This window comes from Esox lucius, chromosome 14, assembly GCF_011004845.1.
Source record: "Esox lucius isolate fEsoLuc1 chromosome 14, fEsoLuc1.pri, whole genome shotgun sequence".
Lineage (NCBI taxonomy): Eukaryota > Metazoa > Chordata > Actinopteri > Esociformes > Esocidae > Esox > Esox lucius.
The window spans coordinates 26,715,575-26,738,278 of record NC_047582.1 but is presented as its reverse complement, the minus strand read 5'-3'; the positions used below and the strand labels follow the sequence as shown (position 1 = coordinate 26,738,278).

At 38.8% G+C, this 22,704-nt stretch overlaps 1 protein-coding gene across 1 annotated transcript; it reads right to left on the bottom strand.

Moving 5' to 3' along the window:
* Positions 1-12,171: 12,171 nt before the first annotated feature.
* Positions 12,172-13,974, bottom strand: foxd1 (forkhead box D1). The gene has a single exon (XM_010899282.3). The coding sequence runs from the start codon at positions 13,688-13,690 to the stop codon at positions 12,668-12,670; it is 1,023 nt and encodes a 340-aa protein (XP_010897584.1). The 5' UTR covers positions 13,691-13,974; the 3' UTR covers positions 12,172-12,667.
* Between the last annotated feature and the right edge of the window lie 8,730 nt (positions 13,975-22,704).

Sequence of the window (22,704 nt, the reverse complement as noted above, 5' to 3'; positions counted from 1 at the left end):
GGGGGGGGTGTCTTCATGGGTGGCTTCCTGTGTTGATGTTTTTTTTGCCTTTTGAGTGACAGGGGCGTCACCATGGAGAGAGAGTGGGGATGAATGACAGTACAGAGGCAGGCTAGAACTTCAAAACATTAAAGTTCCCCACTGGGAGTTTGCCCACACAAACAAACACAGACACACACACACAAACACACACACTGAAACATACAAATCATGCATGCAAGGACACAGTAATCCCAATACATCATTATTAATAGATGTCCCATTGTGTTGCGTTGATCCATCCAATTTGGCTTCATACAATCATATAGTGTAAAAATAAACCAATCCCCGAAAACAATAAAAATAAAAATAAATTATGAATTGATTATTTTTGACAGTGAATTACATATACAATAAACGGTTTCTTTTTGAGGGCTTATACGCTTACACAGTGGTCTGAAACTCCTGATTTCCCTTTAGGCCTGCCTGTCACATTCCGCGATATCATGTCTAACTCCTATTGGATTCCAGTCAGCGTGAGGATACCCGACAATTTTATTACCTGCAGCCTGCAATCAGAATGGCTGCTTGACTATGCAGTCTTGATTATTGAGACAAAATCATACAAACTGGAATAGCTTGCTAAGTTACGGTTGCAAAAAGTCCAACTATTTCCAGATTGTATTCATTTGGAAACCGTGTATTACTTGTGTAAAGGTATTCAAATCAAAATATAGGAAAAACCTACCTGAAAGCATGCTGGGAAAAGCAACAATGATGGCCATGGTTTTGAGTTACTCAAGGAAAAAAAATAATTTAACACATTATTGCAGACATTTATTGATTTCACATTAGTTTAAATTCAAATCAGAGTAATGCTTTTTGAGCAATTGGTTGAACTGGTATTTTTACAGAGCACTACATTCTGAAAATAAATTCAAAATGTCACCTTTGACATTTAAGTGAATTTATATTTACACAGATGCTTACGAGGATATAGCCGCAATTAGCTATGGGTTTGATCAGACCTTTGGCAGCCATTTGTTGTATTTGGGTGCTAGGTACTAAGGCCTGGGGTTGACAGGAAATGTCCTGGGTCCTGCTTTCTGTCTGCTGTTAGCTGGGCTGGAGTGGAGTTGGGCCGTGTGCATTACCTGCGGGTGTCACTATGATGAACGGGTTGCTTGAGGTCGATGAAGTGTTTACAGCCCAGTGGCGTTGTTGCATGTAACTAACCAGGTCCCAGACTAGTAGCCGGCAACTCCAGTCCACCAGCTACGGCACCAGCTACACGTTCCGCCAGGACCCCTCCAAATAGGAGCTCGCCGTGGTGAGCTGAGGGATGTTAAATGATGTGTAGGATGCAAATCGGCAGGAAAATCTTTTTCGCTTCAAGCTGTGACATCGGACAGCTGCTGGTGGTTGGCGTGGGTTCAGGACTCTTTAGGATGACCGCGAGTTAGGACCCAAGGCCCAAGAATTTCCGGGACTTTCCAAATGGTGGGCGGCCCTAATGGTGTAAATGGCGGCAACAACTTGTGTTATATTTATTGTTGTAGCTTAAGTAGGAGATGCCTCGGTAACCTCTGTTCTTTGTTCCAAGTGGACAGGATAATAAATCTGTGAGTTGTAACAAATGGTTTGTTTCAGCCTGCCTGTTATTTTATCATCACATTCTGCACAGGCCTGATGGATAAGCCTACGGGTTCTGGGTTGTTTGTACGAGCGTCGAGCATGCCAAGGAAAACAAGCACAGAGGGGGGAAAGAGGAGAGAGAGAGCGAAAGAAGAAAGCGTGGTCGGTCAGTCAGTCGGTGAGCGAAAGCGGCATAATTCTGCAGCGAAATCTTAAAGTTAACAAGTTCAACGCAAGGTGAGACATCTAGATGCGGGACAAATAAAACACCTCTTAGTCTGAAACGTTAAGTAGGTCAGAGGGCATTGTGGAGGATTCACTGGAGGTGGTGGCGTGGATTGGGTAGGTTAGAAAATATGTCCAAATTGCCAGCCTAATCCCTATGAAGTGCACTACTTTTAACCAGGGCCTATAGGATTATGCTTATAAATTGTTTAGAAAATAGGTGCCCTTTCTTTTAGTGCACAGGGTTGAATGTTTCTCCTTTACCTGTCTGGACCACCAAAACCCATAACAGGCCCATTTCCAGACTGCCACAACCTTTCATCGCATCATCAAACATCACTCTCTCCATGAAATGTCTCCATTCTGTGAAATCTAGGGAATTTAGCTAGTTTTTGAGGATTAACAGTTTTCTTCAGTCAACAATGTTGGGATTATTGAGTTTAGATTTATTGAATATATATTTTAATGCATAACTCAAACTTACCTGACCTAAGCAGTCTTGTCAAAGTTTATTTAGGATTTTATAACATATAAACCTGCAATCTATCTCCAAATAAAATGACTGCCATTGCCAAAATTGTAGAAACAGAATCACGGCATTGCTTGAAGTTTTAATTACACCATGTGGTGGTGTATCTTAGCTGTCAGTCAAACTCTGCATAAATGAAAGGAAAATGGGTTAGGTTTAAGGATAGGGTAAAACAGAAAATAGTTTTATGTTTAGATATTGATTCCAAATGGTTACATTTATGGTTAGGGTTTGGGAAAAGCTTAAAAACTTAGAGTTGACCAGTGCGGAAACACTCAGATCCAAAGTTGCCACCATCCCTGTCCACAATGTCCAAGCACATTGCATTGCTCCAAGTGGATCATGCAGTTTTCATAGTTCTTATCATTTTCAAGCACAAAACACTTTTTTACTGTGTGAGCTACAAATAATTATTATGGAGTTTTACAGAAGGCATGTTTTGGTAATGTATTTTTATCCACTGCCATTTTCTACTCTGTATTTAGTTATGGTTAGAAATGGAACTATATCACATGTGCTTGTTTGTTTTTTCTCAAAATAAACGCCTTACTCTTCTCTGTCCCCCAAAAGGCCGGTAGCAGTATCCTGTAGGGCCTCATGGAGACCGACACCATTCATATTTTCATAGTCCATCTGGACCTGTCTCCCAGATCAAAAGTATCTCTGCGATGAAAGATCTCTTCAGTTCTAGTAGGTTTCCTCATTTCATCTCTCAATACACGAGAGAGAATACGGAGTACGAAAGAAAGACAGAAAGGAGAGTCGAAACGTGAAAGAACAAGAAAGAGCAAAAAAGAACACAAAAAGATGGGTTCTACAAAAGGGAAATGGCAGAATCCATTCCAGAGCCTCAGCCTTCTCTTGTGTAGCTGGGCTCTTGCAGCTTGGGGTAGTACTCTAATTAGACTAGTATTCAGGGGTGGCATTAGTTCCCAAACTTTTTAATGGGGCGGAAAGCGGAGCTCCTTTTAGAGAGAGGGGATAAGTGTAGCGAGTGCTCCATTCGCTGAATAGCAGATGGAGGGATTCTACGCCTCCCTGGGAGGTATTCGCTCCTTTTTACTCCTCTTTTCTCTTTCACTGTTCTCTCTCCCTCTCTCTTTTAAGGCTTTTTCTAATTTCTCCCCCTTCCACTCTTCTCTGTTTTCACCCCATCCACTCCTTTCTCTATCTGTGTATTTTAGATTTTATACACTCACACATAGACACACGCATACACAAACATACCCACATACACTCACAAACGTGCGCACCCACACACACACACACAACTTGTCTTCATTCCAGTGAACACACACACACAACAAAACATGCTAAACACTGAACAGATCTTTTCATGATTTTATATTACATGATAAAATATTTAATTCCAAACTGAGCAGCAACGTTTGAACATATTAGGTCTCCCCAACTCAAAAAGGTTTGGGTTTGTGTCATTGGATTGACCCTTGATCAGGGGTGCCTAGACTTTTGGATCGGATTAAAGCAGGGGCTTACCGGGGAGAATCCTAGGATTTCTAAATGTGGCTCTGAATATAGCGAAGATGTGCAACTTGAATGTGCAGCAGTCACTGAAATACATCAACTGGGTTAATCAAAGAAGAGCACTAGCCATTTTGTAGATTTACTTTCCTTACAAATTTTGTGGAGTAGTGAAGGGAACATTTTCACTTTCTAATGTACTATTATTCTGCACAGCTAATTAAATACAACCGTATTGTGTCATGATTCATGCAACATGCTACTAAAACATGAGTAAGACTTATTAAGATCATAGGCCCCTGAAGGTCAGATTTATAGCAAAATAATCCTCCCACTGTGGTATTGAAAGTTTTTCTGGCAAGCATAGATTAAGAATTTGTATTTTAGTTGTAGTGTAATACTAATGTTTGACAACCTTTCAGAATGTGACAGAACTGTAGATGTGTGAGATTTAAAATGTGTGAGTGTGAGTAGTAGAGAGTACCATTGACATTCAGTTGTAAGGAAAGTAATGCAAACCATTGACCCAACCATGTTGATAAAAATAAAATGTTTGCCCTTCAAGTCTCAGAGCAATCAATAACCTTATGCAGTTGGGGTTGGGGTTAGAATTGGGACAACAACTAGGGCAAATGTTAAGGTTAGGGTTGGGGTTAGAATTGGGACAACAACTAGGGCAAATGTTAAGGTTAGGGTTGGGGTTTAGAGTTGGGACAACAACTAGGGCAAATGTTAAGGTTAGGGTTGGGGTTTAGAGTTGGGACAACAACTAGGGCAAATGTTAAGGTTAGGGTTGGGGTTTAGAGTTGGGATGTCCCAAAGGCCCTGGGCAGCACTAACCATGGTTAAATGTCCTCTCAGAGCATGCAGTCTTCACCATTGAAGCAATCAATCAGATCATTTCTGCCTTCAGGGTGAAGCTGCCTTCAGAACAAGATTCATGTTGAAAAACATTAACCTGCCAACTTTCTCTTAAAGCTGAAAACTGCTGTAGTAGAAACAGTGCCACAATGACCCCCAAGCACGTTGTTATTGTATTAGTTTGGCGTATGAAGGAGAAGAGGAGCATTCGGCAACAAAAGAATATACAAATAATTAAAATATAAATGTATTGTAACGAATACCACTGGGCTATTCTATAAAGCTTTCAGTGATGTTCAAGAAAAAATAAAGGTAGCCTGTATCCAAATGAGGTGGAAGTTTCACTCTTAAGGATTGCAGCTTTTGAAGATATAAATCATGAATGATTTATTAGCACTGTGAGAAGGTGGAAAGAAGGACACAGGCACACTGATTTCAAATATTATGTTTTCCTATTGTTTATTTGGTGGAGATTTACAAGTACATTACTCATTCAAGTAAAGCATTCATAACCCTAAATAAACATGATGCAATAAACTGCAGAGGGCTATTAAAAGTTTACTGTGTATTTAACAATACATCTAATAGTTCATGTCAGAAGGAGCTTTGAATAGAAAAATCACTTTGATATAATAATATGTACTATATATCCAATACAACCTTGTTAACCGGTTTTGGTGTATGTCATGTCTTTTTATCGTTAATGGATATGGTTTAGATTTCTTTGACAATGTAAATATTTGTACGTTTTAGTATGTATATAGCAAATGTATTTCTGAAAATAATAATATAATTTATTATTTAAAAAAGTTTTATTAATAAAACAGATTCAGTAGGCTAAACATGTGAAAAAAGTGGAGAAGCAAGTAATATATAGAGGTCAAAGAGGTTTGAACTACTCTTTTTTTTTTTTAAATTCAAGGATTTACAAATATTATTATGAACATTTAACCGAAAGATTATGAACCAAGCTCATCCTTTGACAATACAAAAAATTCACATAAATATATATAAATATATCACATAAATATATAAAAGATCATAACAAAATCCTACAGTTTATCTTATAAAATAATCAGTATAAATGTAATTAAACTGCATGTGAAAATAAAATCTTATTTGAAGTAATTATAAATGCTATTATATTTATGTGTTCAGAATTACTGCTACTTGAGGGACAGTACACCAACATTTAAAACATACCTTTCACATTTATGCATAAAAGTCCATTCATAAAATGTTCCATGGAAACATTAAATAAAACTATGTATTTTAAGGTATTCTTTTACTTACCCAGTATGGTTGGCATTAAAATCACAATTAGACAAGAAATGGGTGTGGCTAGAACTATGGAAGGATTTTTCAGCCTACCCAAATCCTCAAATTAATTAAATAGTACATCATCACAAATATCATAACAAGTTATACATTTAAACTAGAATTCAAACTAGAATATATTATACAGGATTCCTGGCATTTATAGAACCTTTGAGGTTGAATAACATTTTCTCTGAAAAAACACCAACAGATCACACGCACATTCAAAGTGTTTCATATTTTCTTCATTACAGTTTCATCAAGTACGCATAGCACTGACAGACTGAAGAGCTAGTGACTGCAACTAAATGTTCATGGGAAATGTTAATTTTCTACAGTGTCATAGCTGGCTATAACCACTTACTGTATTTGCTAAATCGGCAATAAGGTGTTCAATGTGGATTAGGTTTATTTGGTCTAAATCATTGACCACAGTTCAATCCACTACCTGATGACATAATAACCTAAAAGTATGTCTCCAGAGAAAAGTACTTTTAAACAATACTTTCGATAATTTGTTGCATAGCGTTGCTACTATTCTGCAAAGATTCCTATGCTTTCTAGATTCAGAGAGAATTTAGATTTTTCTTGCAGTCCTATAATGTGGTTCTATGATTGCCAAACTTTGTAAACACTTGGAATGATTTTACATGCACAAATATAAGACAATTTTACTTTGTGTACAGGATAGTTCGTACCTCATATAGTAAAATACAATCTTAGTCAAGGGAAAGATTGGAAATAAATCTAGGTCCTTTTTTATGGTAATTTAAGTAAATATTGGATATTTTTAATAAAAATACAACACATGTCACAGCTACCATTTCAGGCTCTAAGTTCTAAGGACATACCAGTTGTTTACAATTCCACTGAAAGTGGCAGAGGTTAAATGTTACAATTGACCCCTTAGGGGTTAAATAGACAAATGTAAAACTTTTTTTAATTGTGAAAATATGGCATCAAGGAATTCTTTTGACCTGATGTGAATACACCACATTGACAAAAAAACCTGTATATGTGTATCTTTAATAGCATGTCATATGGAGTAAACAATAGGATTTAAAGGATACTTTTAGTATTGAAAATATAAAATTATATTTTTTCTTCAGTATTATCATAGTTTTACTAAGACATTTCATGTAAAACTGTTTTATTTTATGTAAATGTGTCTAAATACTAGACAAACTACCATAAAGTTTAGCAATTGGACATTGTAATGTATTACAACTGACCACTGATGGCTAACATTAGACTAATCTGAGTTCTGTGAGAAAATACAACAATAATACTTTTTAACTATAACTTAGCTTTAACTATACTAATCACCTTTTCTTACTGATTAAAACCACGTGATTATGTTCCTGTTCCACATGTCAATAATATTAAACAATAGAAGCAGTAAGAATATTAATTAGTCAATAAAACAAACAAAATATTATACCTAACATTTATTAGAAATGCAGAGACAATAACCAATCATTAGCACGCTGAATAGCAGCTTTTTAAGCTGTTTCTAATTGTAAGAGGGTTCACTATTATAACTGATCCTTTGTTCCATTTAGCCCCAGTCTCCCCTAACGGAAGCTGTATCTGTGCATATAATCTGTCTGTCTGGTCAAAAATTATTTCATACAAGTCCACGTTAACATACATGTCTATATAAATACAGAAGTTCTCAACCTGTATTTAAATGTGAAAACGCGGATTTGACAAAAGTTGAAAGAATGTAATAAAACACCCATATGCTGTGATTATATATATATATATATATATATATATATATATATATATACACAACACACACATACACAAACACACTCATTACGCAAACACTCTCATATGGTGAACATTGTGAAAATTGTAAAATAAAAATAGAAAAGGGGAAAACTAAGCCTTGAATGTTTACAACAACATAATCAGAGAGCAATTCACTAAGAGTACAATTTTCACAATACTCACAAAGTGTTCAATTTTAATAACACTCGCTATTAATAAGCTTATGCCTCCGGGGTCAAAATGACATCGGTCGCATTGAGCCTTAAACGAAGTGTGACTGAAAATAAACCCTTTGCATGAATCCCTTCGATCTAAGATTAGTTTACCTTTTGGGTTAGTAGACATTTTTGCACATAAGGAAAAAACACCGGATTGCTTTATGAGCTAAATGTTATGTTTTTAGCTTCTTTCTTTGCAACCTGTGTGACCCGCCAAGGATAAACTTCCAACAGTAGAGCTTCAGTCACGCTCAAGCAGGCTGATACCCACATGATCTGTGACATTTGCTAAGAAGAACGTGTTAACCGATCAGGTTGGCCCATAACTTGTTCATTTGTTCGGACTGCTGATTTCATTTTACATACGGGATATATTTGTGGACATCCATCATAAAACGTACAAAAACACTGAAAGATGATTTTCTAATATAGCCTAGATAATAGGTTTATAGCAGCCAATAGTTGTTGGGTCAAAAGATTTAAACTCAGCCTGTTACTCCAATTTGCCCCATCTTTTTGGATTTGCATCATTCCACTCTGCTAAATGGGGTGGGGGTGGGGGTGTTGGGGGGGGGGGGGGTAAGTGAGATAGCCAACAAAAGAACCATATCTAAACATGGCTTTTAAGGACTAGTTTGTGACAGGTAGGATCTGCTGTCTACATAGAAGTCCAACCTAATCAAACACCATTAGCAGCCGGTCCACATGGAGTCATTCAGATAATATATATTGCGTTCCTAAGTAATTTCACTGTTTTGATGTATGCACGTTAATGTAACAATAGAAACGTTTGTTTTCTATTGTTACAAAAATTATTGTTTGAAAATTATTGTTTGACGTGGTGTCTGTAAAGCACTTTGTGTGAACTCATATCCATATATTAAGTGTATATATAATTTCAGCATTGTCTATCGCGGTTTTTTACGAAGGGAAAGAGAGTGTGACTCCTTGAATTTATTGATGCATTTTTTTCACATCGTCTTTTGACACATAAAGAAGGTGCCTCAGGGTTTTTATTCATAGGTAGACCACGGCAGGATTTACGTCATAGTGATATCATTATGTCTCGATGGTATTTACAAGAGAACTCTTACGTGAAATTAATTTGATCTAACATTGTGTTTGTATGTATATGTTCTAGGTTGTTCTTAACTAGGTGAGAAGTCATCTAGTCAGTTAAGTTTGCTGGAAGGGCAAATATCTTATTGCATTGGACACAACTTTTGAAAATTGTTTAATTTGTTTGGATAGATTAACACTGGGACATTGACGCAGGTAGACCTAATATCTATAGAATGACAGTTGAAAATAAAATAAAAATTAGGAAACATGTTTGCCTATTCCAGAAGAACGAAGATAATCACGTATTTATTACATTAATTTATTTATTTTTGCGTTTTATTGGTGTATGTCCTATGGGTCTTTTTCTTATCCAGACGTTTCAGGGTTTTACATTAAATTATTGAACTACTTTCGTGTGACTCAAATCTTAGCCAATACCTAAAATCCACGGATAGCCAAGGGTAGTCTGAAAGGCCTGGTCGTGTAGGGTATTACCAATTTCCAAAACATGTGCCCATAATTTTTAGAACGTAGGTAATGTTTTTATTACTGAGTCAAATAAAAATGTGCATTTTTATATACAGGCAACCAAATATCAAATGTTTGTAGAAAATATGAGGCTATTTTTTCATTTGAGTATCCTATGTTTATGAAAGAAAATATTTCAATATATCTGTGCATTATATTACGAGCAGTGTAAAACAATATTTACTTTCCTGTGCATATAGACCGTGTGTGTGTGAGAGAGAGACAGATAAAAAGAGGGATAGATGATAACATTAAACATTTACAAGATCAATAGGCTATTTCAAACTAGAACAATACTAAACAACACTGTGAGAATACGCACGCGGCCAGAACCAGTGTCTGGGCAGCCCTGTGGTCAGCTCAGGTATGCTTTTTCACACACAGTCCAATTGGTAGAGATTTTTGCATTGCGAAGTAGCTAACTATTAGTCGTAGAACGATTATATAAAATGCATATATATATTCGCAATTTTCCGGCTTTTATCCGGTCAATTTATATGATTTGAGCGAGTTTCTAAGGCATTACGCCTATGTATAGGCTAAATTAGCTAGGCCTAATAAAAAACAATTAACTCAATTTGCAGACATTCATATCTCTCACAGCTACGAGTGGCTCCCTGCCTATTTTTGGCTGTGAAATGGCAATAATTATGCTTAGTCATGACTTGCCCTTGATTGAACCCTTTATACGAGTTATTTTATCATTCAGCACGAGCAAATATGTGACCTCCGTCTCCAAAAAGCAGGTGCACGTCGCCCCCGCGGTTGTGTTAGTGTAGTGCCGTGGCCTGGTCAGGAACGCTCTCTCGGGCTCTATTCTACTGCCTGGCTTGCGTGTTACATCATCGCGCAGCCCGCTGTCCTCCCATGGCCTACTGAACTGTGAGCGACGCACAGTGCTGAGTGGATCCAGTTCTACTGCACGCATTTCCTCTGCTTCAGGGGAAGCACACGCGGCGAGGAGAAGAGGATGCGCATTAGTCGCGGATGGATCACAGCCATGGTCCTTCCCTCGTAGAGAGAGATAAGGCCTTTCTATTGGCTTATTGCCCGCCCATCACGCCTTATCCTAGATGATGTAATGATGATGCTTTCTGAAACAATGGCTTACCAGCGGTTTCTCACAAGCACCTGCTTTGAATAAAAATATTTCACCGTGTGTTTTGTACAGACATACATGTATATTGTTTTAACACCATCCAAAATGAGATAATATAGCCAAAGCCTAAACATCATGTTATTATCTAGTTAGCTAATCACTGTGTACAGTTGCCGCATAGACCTATACATAGGGTTAGTAGGAATGAGATATGGGCTTGACCTAGTAATATGTAATGATGCATAATTGCATGATAATGACATTGTGCCTCTGAAAGCCTTTTAATATATAAGCTAGTACACATTAGTATGTATCCTTAAGCGCATAAGCTCAGTGTTGTAAAACACTCTCCAACGCGCATGTCTAGCCTACTGCTGTGGGCTATGGACGTGAAGGATTGTAGCCTCTCTGACCAATACATCTCCCTCTCTCGTGGCAACTGTGACAAGTATGAGGAGATAATGAAACGGTCGAAGGGGAGTGTTTTCTCAAGAGCCTGAGCCGGCTGCCTCGGATCACCAGTAATAATCACCGTCCCTAAGGTAGAAACATACAGTCGATCACCCCAGTGACACTGTGTCCACCACGCGTAATTACAAGGATAAATGTGGGAGAGGGCAAATTGACTTGTAGGCTTTTGTAGGCCAAGGTTTATCATCTAGGCCATGGATGGAGCATGAAATTACATTCACACCCCCCCCCCCCCACCCACACACACACGAACGAGGCCTAAACTTTAAGTTTTGTGAGGCTACATGCTTAAAGGCTACATGCTTAAAGGATTTGGAAAATGTATATCCCAATGTTAATGTCAGAGTTGTATACACGTTGTAAGGCACACACACTAACACATATTATAGTAAATAGCAAGGTTTCTAATTTAGGCATGTAAGAAGTGGATCCACAGTAAGTTAATAAAATCAAATATTCATTTCATAAAACTGTTAACCAATATACCTAATTCTAATTTTCAGTCATTTGTGGGCAAACCACCATTACAAAATTGAAGAAACGTACAATCATTATACAGTGTGCTGTTGCTTTGTATATTGGGGCCAAATAAATATTAATGAATGTCAAAAGATAAATGCGTTACTGTAATTTAGATTAATTATTAATATTATTATTAGCCGCGGCTGTCGAGTAGTAGTTGTACTATTGCAAATGTGTTATACTAGATGTGAACTTATTACTATGCTGTCTTTTTAGGGCCTATTTTCCGTATTATATTTCACTAAATAAATACTATCTAATATTGTTTATAACTTTTGGTTTTGGAGAATGTGTTTCTTAAACAGTATGAAAAACAAAACTTTAGATCTACTCAAAGTGTCCTAGTAAGCCTACATTAGGCTAATTTCAAGACTGACATTATTACTTAGTCAATAAGTTACTTTCCAGGCAAATGTATTTTTTTGTAAAACAATATTTATTCTTATTGAAAAACAAACCGTGTAAAAAATATCACACTCCGGTTATACAATACTTGCCAAAGAATGTACAATATTTTATTACTGAAATAAGAACACACTGCATATAAATCAATTACTTTCATCCATGTGTCTTTTCAATACAAATCACAAATCGAAATAGTAAAATTGTTTCAATTTGTCAAACTAAAAAGAACATGGGTTTGTTTGACACAATACATTGTTTTAGACATGTGATCATTTATAACCTGTTTCATTAAGTCGATATCCTGAGACGCCATAAACACTGATTTAAACGAATCAATTCATAAACAACGAAACAGTTCGTGGAGAGAAAGTTAGATTGACACTAAAATGTTATTAACATAAATATATTTTTACAGCATGAATAGGCACGAAGTGATTAATGTCCATCATTCAGCTGCGTGTTACCCTACCAAAAAAAACATAGAAAAATAATCCTACCTTCAAAGAGGGAGCGATTTTGTTTGTGTTTCTTGAAAACTTGGAAGTTATTTTATAGAAATTAACAGCCACTAGTGCCGTTCACAATTCTGTTGGGAAAGTTTTCCACCGTGTGTAAAACAGTTCCTGGGTGCACGCTTGGTGGCTGGTTGGGCGACTGTGGAGCGAGGGAAGAGGCTAACATTGGAACAACGGGAGAAGTCCGCGAAGTGCAGTGAGAGTGTGCAGGGCTCAGCGACCCCCCAATTATACTCTCTATGGAGAAGGGAGAGCGTTGAACAGGCGAGCTAGACTTGGCTGCATTCTGTATAGGTGAAGCCAGACTGGGGCTGAGCTGGGGATAAAACCTGCCCCTGGCCAAGTCAGTGGATGTAGGCATTAAGGACGGTGCGGGGATAATTGTCCCGGTGTGCGAATGCCTGGACTGTTGCTGCTGCTGAAACGCGAAAAGCGCAGAGTGTGTATGGTAGGACTGCAGCTGGATACCGTAACCGCAGCCGTAAGGTCCATAGCCGTATGCAGAGGCGGGGATAAAAGTATTATGCTCCCGCAGCAAGTCCTGCTGCTGCTGCCGTTTGAAGCGTTTCCGTCGTCTGAGAAAGCTGCCGTTATCGAACATATCTGCGGACTCGGGGTCTAGGGTCCAGTAGTTCCCCTTCCCGGGGTTTCCAGGTTCCCTCGGTATCTTAACGAAACAGTCATTCAGGGACAAGTTGTGTCGGATAGAGTTCTGCCACGCGGGGAACTTTTCCCGGTAGTACGGGAAACGGTTACTGATGAAGTCACATATCTCGCTGAGAGTGAGTCGCTTCTTGGGACTCTGAAGAATTGACATGGTGATTAAGGCGATGTAGGAGTAAGGGGGCTTCACCAGGGTATTCTTACTGGCTGGTTTGTAAGGATCCCGGGAAGAGGAGCTGTCCAGACATGGCGGGGAGCCAGCCAGGAGGTCGTCGTGCATCTGCGCCACCTCGTCTACGTAGGAGCGCGTCTGGCTGTCCCCATCCTCCCCTTCGCCAACCACATCGATGTCGGTCTCTTCCGAAAGGATGGAGGCATCCGACATCTCGGAGCTTAGAGTCATGACTCACGACTGGCTGTGCAGAGCGCTGCACTGTGCGGCGCTGTGCTCCCAGAAGCTACGGCGGATAGGAAGACGAGATGCTGCCGGTGCTACTCTGCCCTGTTCCAAAACAACTCATATGAGGGAATGAGAGGAGCACGTCGGTAGTAAGAGATGTCCCTTTTTCCAGCCACTTCCATATGTTGTAGTGCTTTTTTGTTGTTCAGTAGCGCACCATCCGGATGCTAGTAAGAAGTGTGTGAAAAGATCTGAAAAAGGGCAAACCTGGATCCTAAAGAGGGCGGATCTTCCCTCACGCTTTATACCAAAGCTGTGATCACATGGCAAGGAAACGTCACTGGGCAAATGAAGAGAGGAAAAAAGCACAAATGGTCTTTGAAAAATAACTGAGGACGACTTGAAAACTTTGGATCTCTATTTGGTTATGATCTTGATATGCATGCACATTTTCTGCAGAAAAAAAATCGCTTAAGATCATAGAGATCAGAGAAGACTGCATATTGAACAAAGCTCATGCATCAACACTGGCACTGGCAGTAGGATTACTCCCCATACTCGTACTTTATGATAAAGAAGCAATTTAAATTATAGAGAAATGTACATATCAAATAGTATTTATAAATATATGGCTTTTCAAATATCTGTTTCAATATTAGAAACAATTCTATGGGCTACTTCAGAAAATGTATGATTTTTACATTACACCTTAATTGTGTGCATTTGTTAAATAAATAGTTACGTTTCGTGTGCCTCTCCACGCTTCACAGTTTGCGTGATCCGGTAGTTAGTTATCTAGATTATCCGCGAGCCATTTGTAATGGAAAAGAGTCAGCTGTTAACTCGCATCAGTCACGGGTCACACAGAGCATGGAAGCAGCTCAAGAAATAGGGGCCTCTATCTGCTCTGTAATGACTTTATAGCTCTGCAGGATGATTTTCCAAATAAGTGGAAACAACATAAAATACATCAAATGTCTTTATGAGTATATACTATATTCCTTAATATTGTGACGTTTCCAATAGGCCTACATAATATCTATGGATCATTTCGATGATGTGTGTGGTATAACATATTGTAATTACTGGATTGTAACATTGCAAAATATGAGTGGGTTGACCATTTCTCTAAAGCATCTACAATTTGAATATGCTAGGCCCACACTTCCGGAATAGCTTTCCTATTCCTTTATATGTGAATACACCAAAAACCTAGGCTTTTATAATGCTACTTAATCAGTTCATTTGAAAAAGCCAATAATGGAGAATATAAAAAGCGTAATAATTACGTAAAATATAATTATTTATGGTCTACCAATTTTTCAAAACAGCCTTGTGATTGTTTCTGGCTTTAGAAGTATACTTTAACAAATTAGAAATGTTCTTCATTTTCAATAGAACATTTAAAATAAAGGCGATTATAAACAAATATATAGATTCCCCTTTAACAACTTGGAGTCAGTAATTTTCATGAATTTGGTCAACTTGGCTGTTTACTTTTGCGAATAAAAAAAACCCGGACAAAAACAGTTTGAACTGGCACACATTTAGCCTAACTGTTACTGAACTGAAATCCAATGAAGATCATGGATCAGTTAAGTATAGGCTAGCTTAAATTATGAAGATTTCCCAGAAAAAAGAGATTTACTGTAGCCTTTTTTTATCTCTTGAACTCAGCGTGGTGTGACAGGTGATCATATCTAATCTTTAGTGGGCTACCAATGACCGTGGAAAATATTAATGTTATGAAAGAAATAAAACGTTATAAAAGGGCAGAAAATATACATCACCATTTCTTAATAAATAACATGCCTTTTATAAACATGTATATGTACAATTTAATTTGAGTGCAAATAGGATTTGAGTGAATATGTATTATAATTTCCTGTGTCCACCAGTTGTAATTCAATTCAGAGAGCCCATGTTTACAAAAGTACACCACAATAAAACAAACCAATACAATCCATATTTTATATTGTAACGATGATAATCAATGGGTTAAAAATATGCCTTTTCCAAATAGGTGAATATCTGTTGATTGTCAATGAGTATAGTTATAACGGCTCACTCAGAGTTGCATTACGACTGTCTATCCTACGCTGGCCTATCACCAATAACTGTACCGTTTCTGTCGGACCAGCACCATCTAGCGGAGAGCAAGTCCACCACGCTTTACCTTTTAAAAGTTTGAAAAGGTTATGAAATTACTGTCTTTAAGTTTCTTTGTTTTGGCAATTTGCATTACATTACATTAACAGCTGATCAATAACATGAAATCCCATGCGCAAATTAATCCATTGGGGTCTGACAGTTGGCTCACGCTCGCTAAATGGCCATCGTAACTTGAGCTCTCAAAGAACAAAATCTCGCAGGAAGAACTGTTTTCTAATGACTTTTTTCGGTTACAAAAAGAACAAAACACTAAAATGTAATGTTTTTTCAGTCATACAAAAAACATTTTCGAGGTATTTGGAACAAATAATTTACGTAGCCTATATAACACTGAATATGAGTGTTTATTAGTTTTTTTGTGTGCTTTTGCTGCAAATGGCAAGTGTGTATCCTGTTAATAACTATTGGCCCTCATGAAGGTAATTCTGTCTTTATATAAAATCAGATGGATATAAAGGTCATAACAATTAGGCGTATTTCGACATGCACTAAATGATACTAAAGATTGTTAAAGGTAGTAAAAAGTTAAGACAAGCCTTCTTGATTGAATAAGGCATATTTCATGTTAGAAACTGTTGGGATCTTGAATTAATTAATCTCACTTTAGATTAATTAATTAATAAATTAATATACACTTTTTAAAAAACAAATGCTTGTTGAAGTGATGCGATTTAATAGAAAAATCGTGAATGATTTTATGCTATTTTAAATGAAGGTTTTAGACTTGTAATCATCTATAGTCTTTGAGTTGAGCTATGGATAGAACTGGAGTCATGTTCATGGAATATAAATTAATATTAATTCAATGGGATTTTGTTCAATGAACGTTTTAAGCTGATAAATAAAAATATTGGAATGAAATATGTTAATCATTTACAGACTGCTTCATAGTCTTATTGACTGACATGCCACGATTACCCGCTACATTTGGGTCTGTATGTGAAAAAACATTTACCCTGTCTGCATCATGCAATCTATAGACATTATTTAGTTGAGTATATAGGTGCCATTGGGGCTATAGATAAATAAGGGTGATTTTTTAGCAGGCTCGTATGTGGTAACCCACTTGTAAAGTGTTAAAAAAATTCCCCTCTGCGATCTGAGGGTGTTTCCGTGACACGGGGTACCAAGAAAGCACTTACTGCTGATCGCAATCCCTGCCTCTCGCTCTGACAAATCCTATGAATGTCACCAAAACAGTCTCTCTCCGGGGACTTGGTAGCATGTGATTAATATGTATCACATGAATGAAAGGCAATACAATACTAGTTCAAATATATTGTGTGCATGATCAGACTTTAAAGGATGTACGCTTAAAATGCACAGTTTTTATCGAGAAATATATTTTCTAATGTTTACTGTTGAGCTAATATATCAAATATTTGTGAAAATACTTGAGACAGTTTCGTCTTTTAACTTTTTTTTTTTACCGGGTTAGTTGAGAAACCAGCAACGACCAGGAAGCAATAAGCTTTAACTGCATTGCTCAGTCACAGAACGACACCTTGCCGTCTCGGCGATTCGGTTTAGCAAAACGCTGTTGGTTGAAAGAATACCTGGTTCATGACCTCAATACAGGAATTGCCTTTCTGAATTTACAAATATACAGCATCTCACAAAATTGAGTACACTCCCTCAATATTTGATTATATCATTTCATGTGACAACACTGAAGAAATGACACTTTGCTACAATGTAAAGTAGTGAGTGTACAGCTTGTATAACAGTGTACATTTGCTGTCCCCTCAAAATAACACAACACACAGCCATTAATGTCTGAACCGCTGGCAACAAACGTGAGTACACCCCTAAGTGAAAATGTCCAAAGTGGGTCCAATGTCAATATTTTGTGTGGCCACCATTATTTTCCATCACTGCCTTAACCCTCTTGGGCATGGAGTTCACCAGAGCTTCACAGGTTCCCACTGGAGTCCTCTTCCACTCCTCCATGACAACATCACAGAGCTGGTGGATGTTAGAGACCTTGCACTCCTCCACTTTCCATTTGAGGATGGCCCACAGATGTTCAGTAGGGTTTAGGTCTAGAGACATGCTTGGCCAGTCCATCACCTTTACCCTCAGCTTCTTTAGCAAAGCAGTGGTCGTCTTGGAGGTGTGTTTGGGGTCGTTATCATGTTGGAATACTGCCTTGCGGCTCAGTATCCGAAGGGGGGGGGATCATGCTCTGCTTCAGTATGTCACAGTACATGTTGGCATTCATGGTTCCCTCAATGAACTGTAGCTCCCCAGTGCCGGCAGCACTCATGCAGCCCCAGACCATGACACTCCCACTACCATGATTGACTGTAGGCAAGACACAGTTGCCTTTGTACTCCTCACCCGGTTTTCCGCCACACACGTTTGATACCATCTGAACCAAATAAGTTTGTCTCATCAGACCACAGGACATGGTTCCAGTAATCCATGTCCTTAGTCTGCTTGTCTTCAGCAAACTGTATGCTGAAGCCATGCAGACCAATTTGATGCAGTGTGCAGCATATGGTCTGAGCACTGACAGGCTGACCCCCCACCCCTTGAACCTCTGCAGGAATGCTGGCAGCACTTATACGTCTATTTCCCAAAGACAACCTCTGGATATGACGCTGAGCACGTGCGCACAACTTCTTTGGTCGATCATGGCGAGGCCTGTTCTGAGTGGAACCTGTCCTGTTAAACTGCTGTATGGTCTTGGCCACCGTGCTGCAGCTCAGTTTCAGGGTCTTGGCAATCTTTTTATAGCCTAGGCCATCTTTATGTAGAGCAACAATTATTTTTTTCAGATTCTCAGAGAGTTCTTTGCCATGAGGTGCCATGTTGAACTTTCAGTGACCAGTATGAGGGAGTGTTAGAGCGATAACACCAAATTTAACACACCTGCTCCCCATTCACACCTGAGACCTTGTAACACTAATGAGTCACATGACACCGGGGAGGGAAAATGGTTAATTGGGCCCAGTTTGGAAATGTTCACTAAGAGGTGTACTCACTTTTGTTGCCAGCGGTTAAGATATTAATGGCTATGTGTTGTGTTATTTTGAGGGGACAGCAAATTTACACTCTTATACAAGCTGTAAATTCACTACGTTACATTGTAGCAAAGTGTCATTTCTTCAGTGTTGTTGCATGAAAAGATATAATCAAATATTTGCCATACTAATACTGTGTGTGACCCCCTTTCGCCTTCAGAACTGCCTTAATTCTACGTGGCATTGAATCAACAAGGTGCTGAAAGCATTCTTTAGAAATGTTGGCCCATATTGATAGGATAGCATCTTGCAGTTAATGGAGATTTGTGGGATGCATATCCAGGGCACGAAGCTCCCGTTCCACCACATCCCAAAGATGCTCTATTGGGTTGAGATTTGGTGACTATGGGGGCCATTTCAGTACAGTGAACTCATTGTCATTGAAATGATTTGAGCTTTGTGACATGGTGCATTATCCTGCTGGAAGTAGCCATCAGAGGATGCGTACATGGTGGTCATAAAGGGATGGACATGGTCAGAAACAATGCTCAGGTTGGCCGTGGCATTTAAAGATGCCCAATTGGCACTAAGGGGCCTAAAGTGTGCCAAGAAAACATCCCCCACACCATTACACCACCACCACCAGCCTGCACAGTGGTAACAATGATGGATCCATGTTCTCATTCTGTTCACGCCAAATTCTGACTCTACCATCTGAATGTCTCAACAGAAATCGAGACTCATCAGACCAGGCAACATTCTTCCAGTCTTCAACTGTCCAATTTTGGTGAGCTTGTGCAAATTGTAGCCTCTTTTTCCTATTTGTAGTGGAGATGAGTGGTACCCGGTGGGGTCTTCTGCTGTTGTAGCCCATCCGCCTCAAGGTTGTGCGTGTTGTGGCTTCACAAATGCTTTGCTGCATACCTTGGTTGTAACGAGTGGTTATTTCAGTCAAAGTTGCTCTTCTATCAGCTTGAATCCTTCGGCCCATTCTCCTCTGACCTCTAGCATCAACAAGGCATTTTTGCCCACAGGACTGCCGCATACTGGATGTTTTCACACCATTCTTTGTAAACCCTAGAAATGGTTGTGCACAATCTCCCAGTAACTGAGCAGATTGTGAAATACTCAGACCGGCCCGTCTGTCACCAACAACCATGCCACGCTCAAATCACCTTTCTTTCCCATTCTGACATTCAGTTTGGAGTTCAGGAGATTGTCTTGACCAGGACCACACCCCTAATTGCATTGAAGCAACTGCCATGTGATTGGTTGATTAGATAATTGCATTAATGAGAAATTGAACAGGTGTTCCTAATAATCCTTTAGGTGAGTGTATGTTAGGGTAAGCAAATGTCTTGTGCAGGCATCATACCTTATAAATGTACAGGGAGATGAAGGACCAAATCCTCCCTCCTCTTACATGCTATCACTTGACATTTGTAGGCTACCAGAGGCTACAAATTCAAGATAACATAAATAAAACCTATCAAGCTAAATCAAAATGGCCAGGTGTGAATGTTTCCTTCACATGGTGATCATGATGTAGTCCTTATGGGCTAGCACACTGCAGAGGCTTATGTTTGGTCTTCTACTCAAAGCTATCAGGTAGGCTATCATTCTTTGCTTTACTGTTGCATCAATTTAGCCCATATTAAGAGACATGCTTGGGCGCTCATTTCCATGAGAGTTTTGTAGGCCTACTAGTCTTCACTGGTGAGTTCATTTACAAGTCTTCGAAATGTTTCTTTCCAAAACAAATAAAGCAGGTGGCTGTGTGTCTTCATAGAGTGTCCTTCAAAACAATACAGACCACTGACCAATTCTGTCATATACCTGAATAACAAATGATAAACTGACCTATCGTTGTTTGATCTTTTATTTTGGTTCGAAGATATAACAACCACGCAATGTGTTGCTAATCCTTAGGACAGTTTTCGTGATTGCGTGAGGACTGGACAACTTTTTCTTTTGTTTAGCTTATACGATGGAGTGGAACCTGATGTGGTTGCCTTCAGCAAAAGCCCATCAGTGACAGAGACTGACAAGTTGTGCATTCTGCAAATCACTTTGAAATACGCCTATTTGCCCCATTGTGCACATTAGCTTCCACAATTCGTGCAATTCTCTTTGGATCTCTCTCAGCAACAAACTGTTTTGGGCCACAGAACTGCCACTGGGTGTTTTTTGTTTGTCGCGACATTTTCAGTAAACCTTAGATGTTGCTGTGCCTGATGGTCATGCCATAGAAATTCATTTATGTAATTTGTTTTGCCGAACATTCAGTTGAATAGTAACTGACTGTCTTGATACCTGTCTGATTGCTGTTATACATGTGAGTGTATCTTGTCCATGCCTACAGGGTACCTTCCACCTTGAATGAGAAGGACTTTAATCAAAATAAAAAACAACTTAATGAGGCACAAACACAACTAGTTATTATGTTTTTATCCCACTGTCATTCAAACCCCTTCAAAAAATATGCCACATACACATGTTCTGCCCACTGCAAAACCATTCCAGCATCAAGCAAAAACAGTGCATTGTGAACCAAAAGACCAAATCTCTAGTAATAAAATATGAAATGGTGCCAATCGGCCTACCGTACACACTTGGTTGACAGCTTGATACAAATAAATGATGTTTGTCCTGGTTGGAAGCTCTTATTTATATAAATCACAGAAAAACAAATATACAAATGCTTGTTAAACAAATGCACATAAAAAAAAAACTTATGGTGTACTACTGTTTGCAGTTAGGGGTCCTTGTAATTCATTTAGGCTGTACATGACCCCCTTTGGCCTTGCCAACCCGCTGAATATGTTTTCAAGTTTCTATTACCTGAAGCATGTGCACACAACATATCCTCATATGCATATTAACTAACTTTAGTGCTTGTTTTCAACCTGCTGACTATGTTTCTATTACCTGAAGCATGTGCACACAACATATTCTCATATGCATACTAACTGTAGTGCTTGTTTCCAACCTGCTGACTATGTTTCTATTACCCGAAGCATGCGCATGCAACATAGTCTCATATGCATGCTAACTAACTGTAGTGCTTGTTTCCAACCTGCTGTCTGTTTCTATTAGCCGAAGCATGCACACGCAACATAGTCTCATATGCATGCTAACTAACTGTAGTGCTTGTTTCCAACCTGCTGTCTGTTTCTATTACCTGAAGCATGTGCACACAACAAATTCTCATATGCATACTCACTAACTGTAGTGCCTGTTTATATGGTTCTGAAAAGGCTTACAAATCTATTTTAATACACAATGTCAGCACTTTGCACATTTTATTTGCGGCTTTAAACACTCCTTTAAAGCAAGCTCTACCAAAGTTCAGTTTCCACTAAAATCACTCATTACTGCTGCTTGATCATCTGACCTGTGCATGGCAGTACAGTGTCTTAAAAGACCATTGATTGTATTCTGAAAGGTTATTGTATTTTCCTTTTTTTTTGTAAATGAAAGGCTATTGATGATATACAATAGCTCTGGATGCAAGCTTCAACTGAAAGCCACTGGAGTGTGCAGAGGTGCCAGGTGATATGGGAGATCTTGGGAAGGTTGAACACCAAGCAGGCTCCAGCATTCCAGATTCATGTCTGGTGTTGCATGGTGCAAGCAAATGTAAATAGCCTCTTAGATCAGGCCATGGTTTAAAGGATTTGAAGTTTTGGCCTCGCAGGACTACAGTAGTCCAGACGTGAGGTGGCAAGTGCCTGGATTAGTACCTGCGCTGCTTCCTGTGTGAGGTATGGTCTTACTTTTAGTGAAGTTGCAAAGTATAAACAGGCAGCCGCGAGTCAGCACCTTGATGTTTGCCTGGATCCTTCCCTGAGCAGCAGCGACAGCCTGTGGAGCAGACAC